Source organism: Micropterus salmoides, unplaced genomic scaffold (genome assembly GCF_014851395.1).
Source record: "Micropterus salmoides isolate LMB-PRFRI ecotype aquatic unplaced genomic scaffold, ASM1485139v1 Ms_hic_scaffold_5, whole genome shotgun sequence".
In the NCBI taxonomy this organism is placed as follows: domain Eukaryota; kingdom Metazoa; phylum Chordata; class Actinopteri; order Centrarchiformes; family Centrarchidae; genus Micropterus; species Micropterus salmoides.
The window spans coordinates 10,305,623-10,326,900 of NW_024044237.1; the positions used below are offsets into that span (position 1 = coordinate 10,305,623).

The 21,278-nt window shown below is 43.3% G+C and overlaps 1 protein-coding gene across 1 annotated transcript in view; it reads right to left on the reverse strand.

Moving 5' to 3' along the window:
* Window positions 1-409: 409 nt before the first annotated feature.
* The window catches only part of gpc3 (glypican 3), a 102,490-nt gene continuing 81,621 nt past the window's right edge, over window positions 410-21,278 (reverse strand). The window contains exons 7-8 of the mRNA XM_038698654.1: window positions 14,326-14,512; window positions 410-2,470 (exon numbers count right to left, since the gene is read on the reverse strand). Coding sequence (XP_038554582.1) covers window positions 2,295-2,470; window positions 14,326-14,512 — 363 coding nt within the window. The 3' untranslated portion in view covers window positions 410-2,294. The remainder of the gene's footprint in view (window positions 2,471-14,325; window positions 14,513-21,278) is intronic.

A 21,278-nucleotide genomic window follows, 5' to 3' on the forward strand; every position in this document is an offset into this window, starting at 1 on the left:
TCTTGTCACGCTACTGTCAGTGAAACCTGATTAAACGTCTGCACAGTTCGGCACATTATCTGTGTTTTTAAAAAAAATTAAGATTAAGATAATGTAGAGTTGCTCTTTAAATGTAATGTGCTAGGCTTGTGGGAGGAGTTTACAGGTTGGAAATGACCTTTAAACTGCATTCAATATCAAATGAAATCTCAGAAATAAAGTTTGAAATCCAAATTTGCACAAAGCGAAAGCAAATCTGCATCAAGGTTTAAATGTTCTCAATCACTGTTTAATTACATAGTAAGAAAGTATATCTGGCGGACACGTTCTTCCTTCTTCATGTCTCCCATCTTGACTGTTACGAAACATTAGAGAAGAAAACCTCATTTGTCTTTCATGTGTTTATATTCACACATTAAAAAACACAAAACAGTAAAACATGTTTAGTTTATTATACATTGTATGTTCCTCATCAACATTTAACAGAAAAAGAAAATCAACATATTACAGATCTCAGGTCTGACATTGCCTGACTGTTTGACAAGTCACAGACATTTTTCATGACAAACACAGGTGCAACTAATAACATTAATTAGGGTTGCATTCTGTTTAGGTGTTGCCATGTCAGACCCCTGGTATCCTGCATGCTGGCTCACTGACATGACTGGCACACTGAAATGCAACAGAGTCATAGTTAGTTATTAGTTACATCTGTGCTTTTCCAAATAGTCTGACACCTGCTCTGGCCTTTCTGTGTGGAGTCTGCACGTTCTCCCTGCACCTGCGTCGGTTTCCTCCGGGTGCTCCGGCTTCCTCCTACAGTCCAAAGACATGCAGGTTAGCTGTAAATTGCCTGTAGGTGTGAATGTCATCTGTGATTGACTGGTGACCTGTCCAGGGTGTCTCACCCACTGTCATCTGGCGTTGGCTCCCGTGACCCGCAAGGATCAGGTATAGCTATTGGTGAATGGATGGATAGATAGTCTGGTGTGTGTTTACAGTCTACACTCACAGCTGGGTGAAATCAGCTGTCTGGCATCTTTAAATTAGTGTCTTTCCAAACATCCATCACACATCCTTCAGTCTAAACAAGGGAGTTGGAATCCAGTTTTCACCACATTGAATTTGAAAAACAAACCAAAATTAAAAAAACTATTAAAAAAAATCTGACTTCTGGTTTAAACAAAACTCGGAAGAACAAATAATTAAATCCAAAGCCCAGACATTAAGAATGTGTGAGCCCAACTGCAAACCAACATTACAAAATTAATTTCCCCAGATTTTTATACATATTTATATCATATTACTCCTAACTTTACCCACAGTGCTAAAGAATAAGCAAGAAATGTGCAGCAATGCTTCACGGTCCAGCAACTAATTCAATACACAAACCACATTTTATTGTGAAATATGCCAATATTTTAAATAAACACATTTTTGTAAACATGGCACCAACACAGAGAAATATACATCTGTATAGTTATCAGGCTGATTTGGAGACTTGCGCTCTCATCATAGCCCTTGAATCATTATCGTAGGGCTGTTACTGTTGAAAAAAATCATCAGCGTAACGTAATAAAGTCAACAGTGATGGTGGAAGTGTAAATCATTTGGAATAATTTAACTATCACTAGAACACAAATAATGAGAGAGAATGAGGGAGGTTTAAGTAGTAACAGAGCATTGTAAGGTACAGTGCATCTTAAAATAAGGGTTTAACCTCTGGGGATAAGTTGTTCACACCTCCCTAGCTGTCAAGTCCGGTCCTGGCCAGGAGATTATTCACTGCCGTGGAGGAGAGTAGCAAGCGTTTGCTCCTTCTTCCAGTTTGTTTCTGCAGGGCAATAACCTGTTGCAGACTGGGAGTGGGACCAAAAACGTCTGATGTGTGTCTGTTCTCCACGTAGCTCCTCACTTGCAGATCCATGACAAAGCTGTCTTTATGATGAGGCCCCCCGTCTCTTTGTTATTATACAGAAGTCAATATGAAAGCAGAGAGGCGGTGAGGCAAAGGGGCACAAACATTGTAATAACCATAGTGGGAATGGACCAGAGGGCAACTTTTTTATTTACACCATGCCATGGGTTTATCTGGTGTGCTTTAATAGGTTTGTTGACGACATCCAGTGATTTTGAATAAAACAAAACAGGGTCTTACTGAGACAGTTTTTTGTTGTTGTTGCTCACGCTTACTTCGACGAGCCGCTGAACTTCAAATTGGGAACCGGAGCTTTTAAAACAGTAAGTCCCATTTCACAGAGTTTGTACTGAATCCTAGGGGAAAGAGGTGATGGGAGTGTGTGTGAGTGCACTGGTCATTGGCGAAAAAGCAGGAGCAGAGCAAGCGCCGCAGGGAGCGTCGGGACCAGGTAGCTCCTCCACAGCGGAGCCGCAGGTGAGGAGACACCTCCGATCCCGGCTGTGGCCAAGCGAGGGGTCAGCAGCTGCTCCTGGAAGGTGAAGTCATCCATTGCCAGGTTATCAGCAAGGTCTGAGAAGGACATGGAGGAGATGGATGGGAGAGGGCGAAAGGAGGCAAAGAATGAAAAATATGAGAGAGGCAGGGAAAAGAACGGAGACAGTTAGAACTAACACTGTCACAAAAGCTGAAAAACATGTGTGGTATGTCTGTCCTCTTTTTTTGCACGATGTCTTACACAGCTGTAAAAACAGTGTTACATTGGGAGAACGAGAAACACAAGCTCCACATATAACCAGATGTCACATGTTATTGTTGTAGACACATGCTGAAAACATATTTTACTGAGAGTGAGTGTTGAAATGTGGATTTAAGTGGTGAGAGGTTGAAAACAAAAAATAAAAATAAAAACCACAGAGGCTGTGTGAGGTCATGTCTCAAAATCTGAAACACACAACCAATTTGACTGACATATGACTTATCTGTGATAGAATATCACTGTTTTAAAAAAAACTTAGTTGGTTCATTAAAGTAGTCCCAAAAAGTCCACATAACTTCTATATTTTTATATTTTGTCAATTTATATATTTATGTAGGCCTACGCAATATTCTCTTAATGCTAATATGTCTGCACAACATGAACCGGAGTAATGCACATGTGAATATCTGCTATGTTGTTCTTTCTCTGCAAATAGCGGTGTTATTTTTCTCTATTCTTTTTTATTCTTAACTTGCATTTGTTTATTCCATATTTGTATATTTCTACATTTATTTATGTCAACTGTATGTTTGTCTATGTGTAGCACCGTATCACCAAAGTATGTGTAAAACACTACACTTGGCAATAAAGCTCCTTCTGATTCTGATTCTGATGTGACCGACAATAGCAGCCACAGGCACTGTGATTCCAAATGTGAAATCTAGCTTATTTTGCTTGTTATTATATTTTTTCCACCTGTTGAAAACTCTGTCTTCTGCATTTTGAAGGAAAAATTTGGGAAATAGGCTTTTTTGCTTTCTTGCTAAGAGTTTGGTGAAAAGATAAATATCACTAATGTGCTTTGACTTTGGAACTAGAGTCAGGAGCTGATTAGCTTAGCTTAGCACAAGGACTGGAAGCATGGGGAAACAGTTAGCTCTGGCTCTGCCCAATGACTCTAAAGCAAATTAACACACCGTGTGTTGTTTGTTTATCCGTGCACAAACACATTGTGGTTTAACATGAAGTTAGGTGCTGTAACTTCTTGGCAAACAGCATAAAACTTTCCTGTTAAATCACGTTTAGCTGTTTTTACATTTTAGTTTGTGTACTGATTAAACAATCAAGATGTAACTTGTTAATTAGTGATGTTGAGTATTTGTACTTAATACCCAAAAAGTAAAGTGAATCCCCAAGTAGAACTGATTTTTCTGAGTACAAAAATATGTCCCTTAGAGTTGATAAAATAGTTTAATAGTTTTTTGTAATATTTTTTTTTTTAAAATACTTTGTAGATTGAATATAACCCTTCCAAATTTCTGAAATTCCCTTTTACATAAAATAAAAACATGCTGTGTGCAGAGAGGTTAGCTTAACACTGACTGTCCTGCGGCAATACTGTCAGGAGGCACTGAATTCACATGCAGCTATTATTTATTTTGGTGTATTGCACTTTTGTTTCCACTGTGTCATTAATCATACACAGTCGTGTGTCTGCGGTGAGGTTCTCTGGGACTTTGAGGAAATAGTTAAATGACTTCAGGGACAGCGTGGATAAAATTACATTGCTCTTTATACCACCAGTGAGCTCGTCCACTGCAACCAGCCTATCGTCCTTAACTTTCACTTCTCCCTTCACAACTACTATAAAGATGCCTCCTATGAGGCTGTTCAGTTAACTGTAGACTGTGGTTTGACTGGGAAACTCCCAGTTGTCAGTGTTTTCCACTCTGTAGATATAAGGCAGAGGGTTTGCTGAATAGGAGCATAGAAGGCCTTGGTTAGAAAAACAAAAGTAAAAAAAGTAATAAATTCTTCAGTTTTCCATGTCAATCCTAAATTACTCCTCAGTCACTCCCATATTTTACTGTTTTCCTCCCTTCTTCTCCATCTGTTCTGTACGCTGCAGTGACTTCATGGTCACCTGCTGCTCTGCTCTTACTGCTGTCTTACTGCTCTGCATCCACAGCTGTTCTCCTACTGACGCTGAGCAGAGCTCTTCCTCCCTGTGTGTGTCTGTGTGTGTGTGTGAGACATACTCTGTGCTGCTTTGTCTGGCAGAAAGCTGTGAGGGAGACTGAAATAAGAAAGCTGAGTTATGAGACAGGGCAGGAGGATATCAGTAATAAAGCAGCTCTATGGTTAGGAACGCCAACTATGAGCTGAGCTGTCCCCTGTCAGGCCGAATGCAGAGCATCTCTCCAAACACACGCGCGCAGACACACTGGTGCATTACTGACATACCGCTCCCTCACACAGTTTGGTGTCTGTGCACACATACACTCACTTTCACACACACACACACACACACACACACAGTGTCACATCTGCGCTCCTAAAATAACCGATAGCTCCAAATTCAATTAGCTGTCTCATCTGATCTGTGTACTGTTCTCCCCAGTGGGAGAGATCGAATGGGAGGAAGTGGCGGATCTGAACCACTGTGTGATCAGAGAGAGCAGTCAGGAGTCCGACTAAAACTTTGGCCTGCTCTCTTGAGTAGAAACACAGAGAACTGGGCCCTTCCTCCTGAACTCCTGGTGCCAAGGCAAATAAATAAACCTCCGAAGCTCCAAACGGCATCTCCTATGAATTTCTTTGCAGTTACGACACCATTTGAACGGCGGCCAGGGGACAATTAACTTTTTTTCTCCTCCTATGTCCTCTCTGACATAGCAGTGGGCAGACATTCTTCAGGGCTCTGAAAGAGCGATTTGTCACTGTCGACAGCGGTGCACTGTACTGCCGAGCCAATTAAGCTCAAGGTGCAATTCGATACAGCTTTTATATACACTGTGGATAAGAGGGAGGGTGGGGGCATGCGCGTCTACATTTGTGTGTGGATGATTGAGTGGGGTGTGTGCGCCCGTCTCTGAGTGTGTTTGTGAAAAAGCGAGAGACTAAGTGGGAGAGCATTGTGTTGGTGTGCTTTACAGTGGCAATAATGTGAGAGGAAAAAAAGTCTCAGGCTGTGAAAAAAAAACCTCAAATCGGGGCGGGAGAAAAGGGTCTTTCTTGCTAGTTTAAACACTTTGACATGAGCAGCACCACAGAGGGGCCTTGTTCTGCAGGCTTTAAAAACAACCCAACAGGGACTGAACACTATGCAAACTTGGATCCCCTACGAAGGCCTGGGACTAATAATATCCTGGTATCATTAGTGATGAACACCTGTGCTTGCGTGTGTGTGTGGCAAAATATAGACAGAGTGAGAGTGAAAGAGAGGAAAACACAGACATAAGTAATCTAGATTCATCTTCTTTTTCTCTTTTCCTCTCAGGGAGAAGCCAGGACAGTGGACAGGCAGGGACAATTAGGCAGATAGATGGATAACTGGCTAAAAATAGGGTCACAATCCCGACTGTGATTTATGTGCCCAATGTGGGTCCTTGTGGCTTTCAGCCCTCCTCCTGCTCGTCCATTCAAACCTTTCATTTTGAGACTATCACTCATCAAAGGATGCCACCTTGCTAGCTTACCCCTGCTGGCTTTATCGTGGCCTCATGAGCTCAAGTTACGACTCCGGGGAAAGGTCAACGCTCCACCCATTGATTAGTTACACTAAAGCACCGGACTAAGAATGAGCAGGTAGGTTCAGTGACATGCAAGTCAACAGCCGGGACGCATTCAACTTCATGTTTTCTTTAGTGACCATTCCTCTGGAGAACAGACAAATAAATCCAGACTGTGGTTTTCAGGGGGAGCGGATGTTTGTTTGGGTCCCCCTAACGGGTCAAGCAGTGGCTGGAGTTTGTACTCGAATGTATATATATGTGTGTGTGTGTGTGGTGTTTCTGTCTGTCTAGGCAGAGGAGAACATGGGAAAGAGGGAGGGGGGCGAGAGTCTCGAGTTTTGTTTTCAGCAGCGCTCGGTGCCCGAGGCTTGTCGTTTACAGTTTGCAGTTGTCACAACAAGCAAACTATGTAGGAAAATTGCAACAGTGAGTGGGAAGTTGCATTTTACAGCACATTCTGATTATATGATACAGAAAATCACAGGAAACAGTTAATTTGAGCTGTCTCGCATTTTAGTAAACATGTTTCTCAAATGCAGTTGAATTACCTGTAGGAGTAGGTACACCAGTTGAGACATTTTATAACTCCTCTGGCGAGTGTGTACCTCCATGGTCCAGCACAGTTTATTCAGTACATGTGTGCTATGCACAAAGGCCTTTTTTTGGTCAGATAAGTATGTGGAATGTTAAGTCTCCAAACACAGGTGCTTCTTATGAAACGGGAGAGATGGTTTAGATTGCTGCTACATTGGCAGACGATGTGCACATAACACACCTAAGCTGGTCAAATTTGATCTAGGTTTTTAAGATTCAACAGCTTAAAAGAAATAATGGTTTCAGAGGTAAAGTAAATATTTTATCACTCGTCTCATCTCCACAGAGCAAACTATTTTATTAAATATTGCACTCAGCTAATTTAGAAATTGAAGGGCTGGTGTGCATGTGTGTAATCGTTTGTCAGGAGCCGCCCTTCCAGCTGCAAAGAAAACAATGGGTCTGTAAAAACATGATAGGAGCTGCTGGGTTGATTGATTGGGTCTTATCTTGAAAAGGGTAACAGATGCAGGGCTGAATTGTGATTATTGGCTTGTTGGTCACATTCTGTAACTTTTGTGTCTTGGTCAGGGCTGTTTTACCCCCGGACATTGCTGATTGAGAGCTGGGAAGGAACTGAGGGAGCGGTGCAGGATGCTTCTGTCCATGGGCAGGAGGGAATGTGACCGTCTGCCTCCACACCCACAGGCCGACCACAGGGGCGCTCGGAGAGGCTGGGAATGTTGGGCCAAGACAAACGGGACGCCTAGAGGAGGCCCTGCCTCAGGCCTTTGCAACAGCACCGCTTTCTGAGCTGCTCTGGCCTCTCAACCTCCACAACACTCACTGTTATTCTAGGCTGAGGCATCCTCCCACACAGAGGGCAAGAGAGTAAGACAGAGAGGCGTGATGCCAAAGAGAACTGAGGACGTAAACAGACATACTGGAGTTCTAAAAAGTTTAAAAGGAAAGTTGAAATTCAAAGTGATTACATGAGTTAGGAGACTTAAGGAAGTTCAGCAAAACAGAAAACAGAATGGGAACATTGAGAGCAGCAAAGAAGGGACACAAATGGTGTGGTGAGTTTAAACCTAAAAAACACCAAACTGAATACTTAATGTGTGGGTTTGTTCTGATAAGAAAGGAATACACCCGGCTGTCAAAAGGGGGAAACCAGCCCTCCAAGACACTTTCTAAATTGTGGCTTTGTGGGATAAATGCAAGTCAACACCTATTAATTAAAATGGTCAGTGAAGGGAGGTGGTGTCAGTTAGGGGATGACCAGCATGTTGCACCGACTGGCCTCTCCCTGCGCTGTCTAAATTAGATTTACTCCGATGTATTTATAGTCTCCACTTCCAGTAACAGCTAATATGGTCGTAGAAAGGAGAAAGAGAAGGAGTTTGAAAAGAAATAAAAGTTTGAAACAGATACATAAATTTCAACCGAGAATTCCTCGTAGTGCTGGCTCTGCGAAGGTGGAAAGTGCGAGTGAGTGAGAGAGAGTAAAAACCATAACAAATCAAACATACAAAGAGTCGATTCTGTGCTGAGGGCAAGGGGCTGGTTCGGGGTGGGGAGCTATGCTGCGTACACAGATGGCCTGTAACCCGTTGGCTCTGAGGTCGGTGCCGACAAAGGGTCAGAGGTTGGCAGGGAGCGCCGGTTAGGGGCTTTTAGGGGTGGAGAGATGGAACAACGGTGGTTCTTATCAGTTAGAGAGAGGGAGATGATGATGCAGGAGTGGCCTTGCACGGAGATATGCTGATGACCGGTGGTTCAGTGTTTGAGTTTGGCCTGGGGGACGTCAGAGTGCCTCTGAGGAACACATTCTTTGGATACTATCTTTATCTTTTAATAATAAGAGAACCTGACATCCAACACACACACATCTGTTTACATTCTCCTCCTGTGTCCAGCAGTCAGTCCGGTGAAGGAGATGTAGCTGGCAGATTGAGATGTGTGTTTGTTGTGCAAATGTCCCTGTCAACAAACATGCAGAATTCTCCCTACATTCCTGTCATGGAAAGGCATACAGCCAAGAGTGACAATTTGCCTGGTCTGACTGTACACACAGAGAGCTCCTGTTGAGCAGTTTCACTATCTGTCCGAGCCCTTTTTGGTGGTTAGCGTGAGGTTTCTTCCAGCAGCTCAGAGTCTATCGACAGCAGGACTCCTGCAATGTTCACTGCATCGTTGAGTTACTTTCAACAATGGGCTGGAAAAACAGAGTGAGAGCAGGCCACAGGGAGGAAAAGATGGCTAGAGGGAGAATTTAGGAGACACAGGTGAAAGTAGAGGGTTAACACGTAGAACTCAAACCACCCAAACCCTCAACCAGGCTTTTAAGACATTCCCACAAAATGGCTGGTGTGTGTCACTGGGGCGACAAGCAGTGGAGCAGCAGGCCCCGAGAATGGTCCCGCTGTGTGCAGAGTGTTTGTGGACTGTGGCTGAGCTGATGGACACGACCCAGGAACGGGCCTGGAATCAATTTAGTGCGTCCAAAAAGTGCCTGTGAACGTAAATAAAGCTCTTGAGCAAACAAACGCTTTTCCGAGAGGCACACACAAACACAGAAAAATGCATAGGCCTACAAAATGAATCAAACGCTGGTGGGCCCCCCTCATGTAGATGATGGGAACCCAGACAGCTCTGTGCGTTTGTATCCACACAAATTAAAACCAGGGCTCTTCTTCCTGCCTTCTGGCTAATCTTAAGGATTTCATCCCCGGATTGATTTGAGAAAGCTCCATGGCGGAAGACCAACAAGGGTCCAATAAGAGGGTAACTTCATCCTCGTGTTCTCTCCTCCCTTTTCCCCTCTCCCATCCCATCTTCCCCTCCACTGCCACCACACTCAGCCCCATAACTGGGGACACACAGGACCTTGTGGCTGGCTCCAGTAAGAAAGACAGCGAGAGAGCCGCTCCTACTAGCCAAGCCTGTTTACACAGATGGTGGCAAGCTTCATTATTTTTGTGAGGGGCGTGGAGGAGGTGGGGAAGGAGGAGGATTGGCTGAATTCACAGAGGTTGTTTATAAGCCCAAGGAGGGACGGAGGTAGAGAACATTGGGTCAGAACCCTCACGGTGTGTTACACATTATCAGGCTCTCCACCAACACCTCCCTTAAACCTTTCAGCACCTCCTCTACCCCATGGTTTTTACGTTATCAGGATTTCTCCAGAAATATTCATTACTATTACTAACTTCATCATAAATCATCTAAATAATAAACAGATTTTAGTCGGCTACAGAATGATCATTTTCTCAGCCAGGCATTACAGCAGTAGGCCTTTTTTCCAAATCTCTTTTTGGAATGAAGATTTTGATTTGCGGTGAGGGTGCATATTGCCTTAAACTGAGCAACAACATCTGTTCTTTCATCTGTATCTCTTTTATTTCTCTGGAAAAAATAAATCATAATTATGCAGTTTTATAGCAACACTTAAGATCAGTGGGAGCAGACTGGTACAATCAATATATGCTATTGCAACCAAAACCTTTCAGGGTTGGAGGTCTTTCAAAGAGTTTTGATTGATAATTAACTACTCTAGCATCTCTGTGAGGCTGCACTTAGGCACAGTGGTGCTTTGGAGTAAATGCTAGCATGTCAGCATGCTAACATGCTTATCATGACAATGCTAACATGTTCAGCAGGTATAATGTTTAACATGTTCACCATCTTAGTTCAGGGTGTTAGCCTGATGATTCAGTCCTGGTGAAGGCAAAGGCTTTTGGTATCATCCGACTCTGCTTGCTGTTGAAAAACCATAGAGGACTCAGGCCATGTGGGCACCCAGAGTCCTCCGCCACCCAAACACCTGCACTCCTCCTTGCACATCTGCATCGTCTGAGCCCGTGTCCTTCGGTCTCACGCTAACCTGTGGCACGCGGGCCCTCTACCTGGCAGCCACATGTGGATGACTCTTTAACTGGAAGCACATTCATGAGCGCAGTAGCTCAGAAAATCAGCTTCATGAAACTATATGGAGCTTAAAGGAGGAGGATACAGTGGACATGGTGAATGCATCCAGAGCTGCCAGAGCTTATGTCAACAGTGTCTGGATCATGGCTTTTATTGATGAAGACATGTGGCAAACACTACTGTGGAGGATCGGCGCCGTGTGACTCACCTTTCAGGTGCACAGGGTCAGGGGTCGCAGCTGCGGTTAATTAACATACCAGGTTCTCGCATTGGCAGCACGTACGGCTGACAATTCGACCCACATAAAGAGTAAAGAATGTTTAGGTTTCCTAGTGTATCAACCTTTAGAGTTATCAAAGGTGTTTTTGTCTCTGTCTGTTCTTTCCCCGCATTCTTTCGTCACCTTCTTCTTTCTTTTACTCGCTCCTTTGTTCCAACCACAAAATTTGTAGCAGACCTGAAAGGTGAGCCCAGCCTCTCATCGCAAGCCGCATGTTTCACATTACAGGAATATTTCCACTTTGTATTTTGCTAACCCCTGGCGCTGATAAAATGCTCAAATGCTTCCAAAAGAACGGCTTTCCTTCAGCGTGCCTACAGTGACCGAATGTCTGAGTGCGGGAACATAACAAGAGGCCTATTCACGCGGCTCCTGCTGAGCATGCCGAGGTACAGCACGTAGCAAAGGCCAGTCCTGCTCAGCAAGGCAGAGCTACGGGCTGCTGTGCTGTAGTAGAGCCCACCAACTGTTGGCTTTCAGACTACTGCATGTTTCCAAACTGCATCAAAAACCCATTTTAACAAGTTATTTAGTCTGTTAGCTAGAGTGGTCAACTCCTATTATAAAAAGAGGCATTTTCTCAAATCATTTTGTTTCAGGAACTAACTTGAGTCAAGAAACATTTCCTTGAAATTCATGAGAATGATTTGATATATTTTACAGTGCTGACATTTAATTTACAAATAGAAGTGGAAAAAAGAACTGAAACCTAGCTGGAAACAAATGATTGACCTCACTGGGAGGTTTCCACTTTAACGCTGATTTTCATCATTCATTTTAAGACTGTTTACTGTAAAGTGGCCGGTGCTTTTGTGAAGCTGTGTTCTGAAAACACTGTGGTACAAATCTGAAGTGACAGCAGGAGAATAAAAATGAAGTGAGGATGAGGGAATGAAGAGATGCTTTGAGCAGATTTTATGGAGATGGTGGCAGATTCTTTGTTTCCCACAGAGGTCGTGCAGTCAGAGACCAGGTGTGCATGAAAGCACAGAAACACAGGTGAGCCCTCGTGAATGAAAGACGGTCCTACGGTATCACAGATTACAGGATTAGAAAAACTGCACATGCAGACAAACCCATACTTATGTGTATTCACATACACATTTTGAGATTATAATGGCAAAAAAAATTTTTTTTGTTTAAATGTAACAGGTATTTTCTGACTAGGCAATATGTTCTATAGTTTTAATTGTGTAATGAAGACCTTCAGAGTTACTGCTATAAATGTGTGTTATAACACATCCAGAGGCAAATTTAAAATACTACAAGTGAGACTATGTAACTACCAGTAGTTTTTGGTGGCTAATGTTAACTAACTTTAGGTAAATATTACCGTGTAAATAAGATTACTGAGTCAGTTATCTGACTTAAAGACTCTTCCCTACTTGAGTTTCTGGCACCTGACATTTTACCATTTAACATTATTTCAGAATTGACAATTGTGGCCGCAGCAGCCACTGTTCAGAAAAATAGACATAGGCTTGGTTTAAACAACGTGCATATGGTATGTCTAGGTGACTGAAGACAAATAATTTGATCTTCTGACAATAATTAGGCTTTACCATGTGTTTGTTTTACCCTATAACATGTGTAATTTATTATGGCTGGCGGCCTGGCGTGATGTCAACCGCCACTTAAACAAAACAGTTGCAGCCTCAAATTATATGAACTGTTTTTGACAATTTTTCTGCTCCCACTTCACAAATAATAGAATTAACTGACACATCACCAGAGAGGCCAGTGAGTGAGCTGTAACCAGGCCAGTGCCTGCCTATTAGTCTGACTTTGGAGGAGTGGTGGTGTGGGTCTGTGTGTGTGTGTGTGTGTGTGTGTGTGTGTGTGTGGGTGGGTGGGGATCCCTGTCCTGGAATAGCTTCCCTGGCCTGGAATGCTCTGGGGAATGTGCGGCGTGGGGTTTGATTGGTCGGGAGGGGATGTGAGTGTGTCTCTGTGTGTGTTGTGGGTGCGTAGCATTAGTGATCAGAAGGTTATGGAATCCGTATAGAGAATGAGTGAGGACAGATCAATCATTAGGTACGTCTGGGTACATCCTCTGTGTGGTGCAGGTTGACAGCTGGGCTGTGTGGGGGTCTAGGCCCTGCGTCAGTCCTGTCTACACCTTGTTGTTGTGGCTTCTGTCACCTTTCCTCGTTGTGTGTGTGTGTGTGTGTGTGTGTGTGTGTGTGTGCTACACTGTTGCGCCACTCTAGGCTTTGTGAAACCAGATCTGCCTATTCCATTTCAGAGCAGCAGACCACAGACACGCAGCCCATTAGGCCTCATAGTCTGCAGGTTGACCTTTGAACCCCAGTCCCCTGTTTGACCAAAATGGGCTGAGGGGCCGTGCTAGGTCAGCATTTAGCTGAGTCATCACAGGCTATCAGCAGCTATCTGGCTACCTGCCAATGAGCAGGGACTCTTCAAGGTCTGCAAACCTTACTGGCTCATGTACAAACAGGCGCAAACAGCCGTATATGTGCCTTGCAGACACACACACACACACACACACACACACACACACACACACACACACACACACACACACACACCAAATATACATCTAATCTGCTAAATCATAGGACAGATAAGGGAAAACAGATTTTGAGATTGAGATGGAGGTCAGACTAAAAGGGTGCTTTAATTTCCCACTGTGTCAACCTTCAGCAGTTTGTAAGCCAGAGAAGATGGGGTAATGACTCTGTGTATCGAAGCAGAACTGTACAGTCAGGCTAACAGGAGCGTGCAAGAGAGGGCATCCAACTCTCACGGCCCAGCCTGGTGGAAGTGATGGCCCCACAGGATTCCTTCATTAACCCCGGGTTCCTGCTCTCAATCCCTGCCAGGCGATCCCAAATCTCTGCCACAACATCCCCGACAGGAGGACTACTCCCACTGCCGTGTTTGCTCAGCTGCGTTGGCTTTGTGTCGGTGTATTGAACCCCCTTGTTCCTGCTCCCTGGCTGTTTTCTCCCTCTTTTACTGTTTGGTTTCTTTTCTTCCAACAGTTTGTAGCTTCATTTGTTCTTTGTTTGTCTTTTGGAGAGCACGTCTGACGTTTCGAAGGGATTGACAGCGGGGAGGTCAGGAGGTCAAGGTGAGGCGGCTACCTGAGGAAGTCTCACGTCTCTTGCTGCATAGTATCGCGTCGGTGTCAACATGTATAGTAGTCATGTAAACACCTCTCTGCTGTGCCCACTGCCTGTGTTTGGACTGTGGCTGCTCTGACTCACTGCAGAAGAAGCCAAACCTATTCGTGCACTTACCAGTTTTAAAGTAAATAGCTCCAATTTAGTGAGCTGACTTAAACATAAACAACTTAATCGCTTGTGCCCAACATTTTTTCACAACCCATCTCATTAATGCAATTTAAGGTCATTTTAAGTTATCACTGTGGCTGCAGGACTTAATTTGAAACCACACAAGCTGCTTTCTTTCATTTTGAGATCCAGTTCGAATGTTTGCGTCTAACCTGCAAAGATGCGTAACCGTTTGCGTCTCGGTGGCGGCCCGAGCCCTGACACTCCGGTGCACTCATCTTCATCATCACAGTCACCACTCTCGAATCCCTCTTCCCCCTCATCGCTCCACCCATCCACTCCTCCTCCACGCGACCGAGCTCTCCAGCGCTTCTCAGATACCGTCACCAGCCGCAGCAACTGTGGGACAAACAGGAAGAGGTTAAAGGTAATGAGGTTAAAACCCACTCCGCCCTCACCCTCTTCATGAATCATTCTGTGGCCACAATGTGCCTGTGCATTAATGGTTTAACAGAGCTGTGAAAATAAACAAGGGGTGTCTCTTGATCTGAGCGTGTACTGTATGATTATAACAGTATGAGGGGAATTCCAGACAAAAAGTCGATGAGATCTAAAAGTGCTGGTATTTACCAAACTAATTATAATCACCAGGCAGGAGAACACTTTTATTATCAGTGCCAGTTTTGTTATTTTTGTCCAAATGTGATTCATTCAAAGGTTTGTGGCTGTCGCTCCATGTAATTTACTGGTAGAAAAAGAAACAGTGGGGCAAGCAGACTGGTGCGATTGTGTTGTTACTGGCAAACATCATTGTCTTGAGTGGTTGTCTCAGGGCAACAGGGATACAATAACACCACATAACACACTCAAGATTCAAGATCTAAAATGAGAAAGTAGGAACAAAGAGTAAGAAAATGTTAATGTTTGTAACATTCAGACCTATGCTATTTTTTATTTTATTGACTGAGTTAAGCCACATTTTAGATAGAAAACCTCTTTTGCATGGGAGACCTGGCCAAGATGGCAGCATAAAAAGTTGCATACAACATAATTCAAATCAGGAAACAGATAAAACAATGCTTAAAAACGTAATCTTAATTCAGTTTGGGTGCTGGCCTGTAAAAGTAGTTGTTGTTCAACTGCAATATTTTCCCATGTGATTTCCAGAAGCTCATAATGTGTTGTGCAACACATACCAAAAGTGTTTATTGAGGACTGTGGTAAACCAATCAACTCATAAATAATATAGAAATGTCCAGGAGCTGTAAAGCACTTTCATTAAAAATCTTTGAATTCCTTTTGACTAAGTGTAAAGAGAACTTTGTACATTCAATCACAAAAATTGGGAGGAAAACATAAACTTTCACCGCTCAAGAAAAACACCAAAATGAAAACAAATCTGTCCTGTAAAATATGTGAACGAGCTTGGAGACCTACACGGCCACTCTCTGACCATCTTTCAGCCTCCACAACATCGCACATGACTGAGAGCCCTGCCAAGGTAACAGATGTGCTAAATTCCAGCCGCCTGCCCTCCGAGCTTCCTTTCATCTCAACGCCCTGCCTCCTTGCTTGTTTTTTTATGGATTTCCTTCCTATCTGCATACGTCAGCATGCATTTTCTGTTGTTGTTTTTGTTTGTTTTGGCTGTCTGTGGGAGAAAATTGAGTTCATATGTGCTTTGTCTCAGGTCAGCTGCGACGTCTGCCTGGGATCAGACTGTGTGAGAGCGGAGGTATAAAAGCCCAAAGCTAATCACAGAATTACGTCAGACACAAGATAAACAACCCTGTTTCCTTTCGCCTGCATATACCAGTCAATCTGGGTTTTACAAGTGACATAAACTCTAAAGTTTAGAGAAGGAACACACTTCACCTTGTTCACAGCATGGTTGCACAACAAGCCTCTTTTCATATCCCAACATTGAGACCATATACGTACGATGAACACAACATTTCTTAAAGCCTGGTCACTTGGACTGAAGGATGGTCAAACAGTAAGTCCCAGACAGGACAGCTGATCCATAGGAACATTTTGACTTCTGTTTGAGGTCGTCCAGCAAAACGCAACCTGTTGACACAGCAGAGCCCTCAGGTGTCACATTAAGACATGTCCCAGAAACAAACTCTCCACAGGACAAATGGGAATTTAATGTACTGAACTGTTCTGTTAAAGACAGAACCATGTTTGCCTGCATTTGCCAGAGTCCTTTATAGATTTACTGAGGTCCTGAAATTCCTTCTCATGGTCTGTATCTTGGCAACTTGTTGGAGTTTGGGAGGGTAGGGGTGCCTCACAAACCAATTAAAAGACAAACAAACACTTGTAAAGCTGGGAAAGAAAGATGTGGTTCAGGGTAGTTTAGAACAAAACAAAAAAAAGGAATGAGGAGAAAGGGGAAAAACATTGACATCAAATGTTGACCCCTGTTCAGAGCTCAATCTGTGTGAACTTTGCCGTGTGTCACTCACCACCTGCCTGTGCTTACACACCAGCTCCCCTCAACACATACACATACACGCTGTCCTCTGATTCACTGTATTCTGATATTAGAATAAACAAAACTACAAGCATTTACAGCCATACTAGCAGTAAATGCTAATGTCGGCATGCTAATAAAGGCTACTCACAATGACAACGCCAACATGCTGATGTTTAGCAGGTATACTGTTTACCATCTTAGTTTTGCGTGTTTGCATGCTAACATTTGCAAATTAGCACTAAATACAAATTATAGCGGATGCTGATGGGAATGTCATATTTACTCCTAATCCAAAGTATTGGACAAATATATTTTGACCTGATGATGGACCTAAGAAAAAATTAAAAAGTCTGGTGATCATTCTGAGGAGAACATGAATGTTCACGGCAATCCATTTGTGTCAGCGACAGTTACACTAAAGTAAAAGTTTGAGGATCATCAAAGTCATTATTATCCAGCATCCATGAATGTTTGTATAAAAGTTTGGGCCAAATAATCAAGAAACATCAAAAGATCACCAAAGTCATTAGGATTCATCCTCTGGGGATCATGGATATTTAAACCAATTTTCATGGCACTCCATCTGATCGAAGTCAAGACATTTCAGTAAAACTCAAAAATATCAACCTTCTGGTGATGGTAGAAATTAGGATTCATTCTCTGGGGACCATGAATGTCTGTACAAAATTTCATAGCAATCGATGTGCAAGTTGTTGAGATATTTCAGTCTGAACCAAAGTGGTGACGGACCAACACTGCCTTCACTAGAGCTGCGAGCATGGCTATAAATACAACAGCATCTGAAAGTTGTGCATTTTGGAATATTTGTACTTATTTAAACTTATTTTCTTATTCATTTCTTCACAAGGAAATATACAATTTCGACCACAAAATTAAAAAGGGGGTTTTGGGAATTAAAAAATGGAACTGGGTGCATAGTCATAGCAGTGGCCTAAATGAGCCATAACTGTGAGCCGTGCCCTTCTCCACAGGGGGGTGGCAGGGCAGTGCCTCTCTCTGAACCTCTGTGGCAAGGCGCTGTGGCTTCTGCCCACTGGCTGACTGCCTCTGCCACAGCTGCGGTGGCAGGGAGGGATGGGATGTATGTTTGTGTCGAAAGTGACGCTGCGCTTTTGGCATGGCTGAGCCACAGCGTGATCCGGCAAGAGCCTCCAGATTAACCACAAGAGGGAGAAACCTCAAGTCGCTCTGGGCTGGAATCTTCTGCAATAAAAAAAACCAAAGCAAAAGGAAACAGGGAGGAAACAAATAAAAGAGAAATGCTCAGTATGTTTTCCATTTACAGAGGAGGGCCGGCGTTCTCACTCTTCCCTTCGCTCTCTTCTGTGTTTCGGGAGATGCATCAAGAGCTGGCTTGGACAGACAGCTGGACTCATAGAACATGTAATCAGGGTGGCTATAGGCATCAGGACACAGGGTTCACCTGCCCTTAACACAAAAGTGCAAGTCACACCAAGGAAGCACCAGCTCAAAGGCTGCACACAAAGCTCAAACATGTGGCCGATTGCTCAATTGAGGCCAGCCCAGACAGAGACACAGAGAAACCACATGTCTGTCACTGACTCCCACACATGACATGAACTGCACACAGGGTCACTGTTCGACACAACAGCTGCAACTGAGCGCCAGAGCCCAGCCAATGGCTGACCTACGCTGACAGAAATCAACCTGCACTCACTGATCATCAGCTGTGGTCTTTTACATGAGGTGGCAGTAAGATTCTGATCCACAGAATAAGACAAAATCTGAAGATAAGGAAACAAATCTTAGTATAAATGTAGGAACTGTTGAAGTGAATGAGTGATTTTGGGGGGAGAAATAAGGAGGGGATGAGTAATGAAGACAGAAAGTAAATAGAAAAAAGGGTCTTCTTGTCAGTGTGTGATTGGGATCAGTCCCTGTGTTATGTCCTCATCTCCACGCACAGGACTTGTCTGGACAAGCTGCTCATGACTCGGCCCAGACGGAATCTGCTGGTCTGAATGTTTCTATCAATGCCTCAACACATCTTGTCTACAAATCTAATCTACAGAACTTGGCTTAGGTTCCCAGACCGCTACTTACCATACGCTCATGACAAAAGCCATGGTTTCACCGTCTAATGTTGATGGTTTCCGTAATTGAATTGAAGAATTAAAATGCACACAATCAACAAAAACTGTTTTTAGTATGACATAGGGATAAAAACTGGTTTATTATCATAGAGTATATTATCATAGAGTATACTGTTTTAATCAATATTTTATGTTAAAATTTGGTCAGCTGTGTGATGTGAAATCATTTTTACTGACAAACACGCAGAAAATTATCACAACTCTGCAGTTATCCTCAGCACTACAGAGCTTTTTGCGTCTTTTAGCTCATTGTTTTGGTTTTATCACACTCAACTGTGCTGTTTTGGTTCACTCTCACCGCTCTCATCAATCTCATATTCAGCCATGGCAGCTGTTTTCAGCATGAAAGCTCTAAAAGCTTCCCAGCACCAAACGCCAAGACAAAGTTAGCAACTAGCTAGTAAGCGGAGCATTTAGCAATTAAAGAGCCAGATATTTTCCCTCACATGTTGGTGGAGATCAAGCAGACAGAAAGGGAGAGTGAATATCAGTTGGCCTGAAACACGACTCCAAAATGAATGCTATTGTTGCTCTGTGTCTGCTGGATGAGTAACTAAGAAAATGTTTGCTAACATTTTACCCGTTTACAGTTAGTTTTGTCATCATCATTTGGCAGTTGCTGAGATCTGAACATAGGGCAAGATTGCTACACCAAAGTAGGGCAAGAAATGTGTGCTCAGACCAAGCGGGAACAACATCTTGGTGAAGCCAATGCGGAAGTGCCTTAAACCTGCATTAATTTTACTGGCCAGCAGGGGGCGACTCCACTGGTTACAAAAAGTCAGATTGCAGCTAGTTTCTAGTGTTCTTCTTCAATACAGCATGATGGTCATTGTAATTTGTGGTCCCATTTAGAGGAAAAAGAGGAAAATAGACGATATATCAGGGTATGCTTTAGGGCGTGGCTAACTTGTGGTCGACAAGTCGCTACCACAGCCTTCGTTTCGTGTCCAAAGAAGATTGGCTTACCCGGTTTACAACCTGTCTAATTGTCTGACTCCTATGATTTCTTTTAGCATTGTTGGCATTCCCAAATTTCTGTGATTTACTGTACTTGAACCTAATCTTATTACCTCCAATAGAAAACATGGCCAAAACTAAGAAGATTAGACGCAAATTGTACCAAACCGAAGTTATCCTTTAATTTTAATAGTGCCAAAGAAACTGGTTCACAAGTGAGAGAAGTAATCAGTCTTTGTGTATTATTATATAACAGGCATAGTCCAGAGTGCTGGTTAAAAATAATAAACTGCTGTATTTTACACAGTGGCTCTAATTGTCTCCTATTCATCCCAGAGCTCCAGTAAAACCAAAAACATACTGTACAGCAGATTGAACATTTTTAAATCACAACCCGGGTCACTGTGTTAGACAAATCAAACACATGACTTTTCAGCACAGACTATTTTTCGTGATAAATGAAGGAAACGGACTTTCCTTACACCTAATCCCCTCATGTACAATGAGCTGCTGCGCTTGTATAAAGTTGTCAGATGTGCCATTTGGAGGAGAGAGCCAGGAGAAAAGCAGGAGAGTGGGAATGAATGAGAGACACCATGGGAGAAAGACAGACAGAGGAATGACAGGAGGCACTTTCCACAGAGTGAGTCATGGAAAACTCCTAAGCATGCTGACAGGCAGAGCGGCGTTTCAGACGACAGAGCCTGCGCTGCAGTCCCACCCGCTCTCCGCGACTCATTACTCAACTTTTATTGAATCTGAAATGTAAAGAGGTGGGGGACCTATTCTCTCTCATTCTTCTCTCTGTTTTTCCCCCTCCCTCTTGTCTCTCTCTCTCTGTCCGTGGTCAAGTATGTCACGCAACAGGAGCCCAGCTTCAGACAGTTAATGCAGACAAGATTAATTTCCTGATGTTAATTCCAGTTGGAACATAAAACACAGAGAAAAAAAAGGGAGCTTTCCCGTCCTGTGTTAAACTGGGCGTGTGTCCACTCCACCTTTCTGAGTAAGCCTATAAGGCTATTTCCAGATTTCTCTAGTTTGGACTGAAACCTCAATGAATGTTTAGACTTGGCAGGGACTTTATGTGTCTGGTGGATAATATTTGAAAGCTAATGAAAAGTCTATATACATTGAAGATAGCAGATAAAATAAATTGTTGGCTTCTGGAACAATAAACCACTGTGTCTTCTCTGATCAAGGCAGGACATGAATACAAGTCCCCCTAGTATTAAATATATCTGGTATGACAACAATTTTCAATCTTTTTTGAGTCTAACCAAATAAAAATCTGGATTTATGTCTGTGAATATGCCTGATTGTCTGCATGGGGTTTAAAAGTCCCATTCCTGCACAGGCCGCTGGTTGCTAAATCAGATTACGCCCCTCAGACAATCTCTTTTTGTCTGCTGCTCGTCTGCTTTACACGTTATCGCCGTGGTTCCCAGAGTCATGAGTTGCTAAGAAACCCTCCATTTCGGCATCAGCAGACTGTCACTGCGTGTCCCATGATCACACCTAGCGGGAGCCAGCGGTTGGGTAAGTGGATAATAGAGGGTGGAGTGGCCTGTGCTTGCATAAGCTTCAG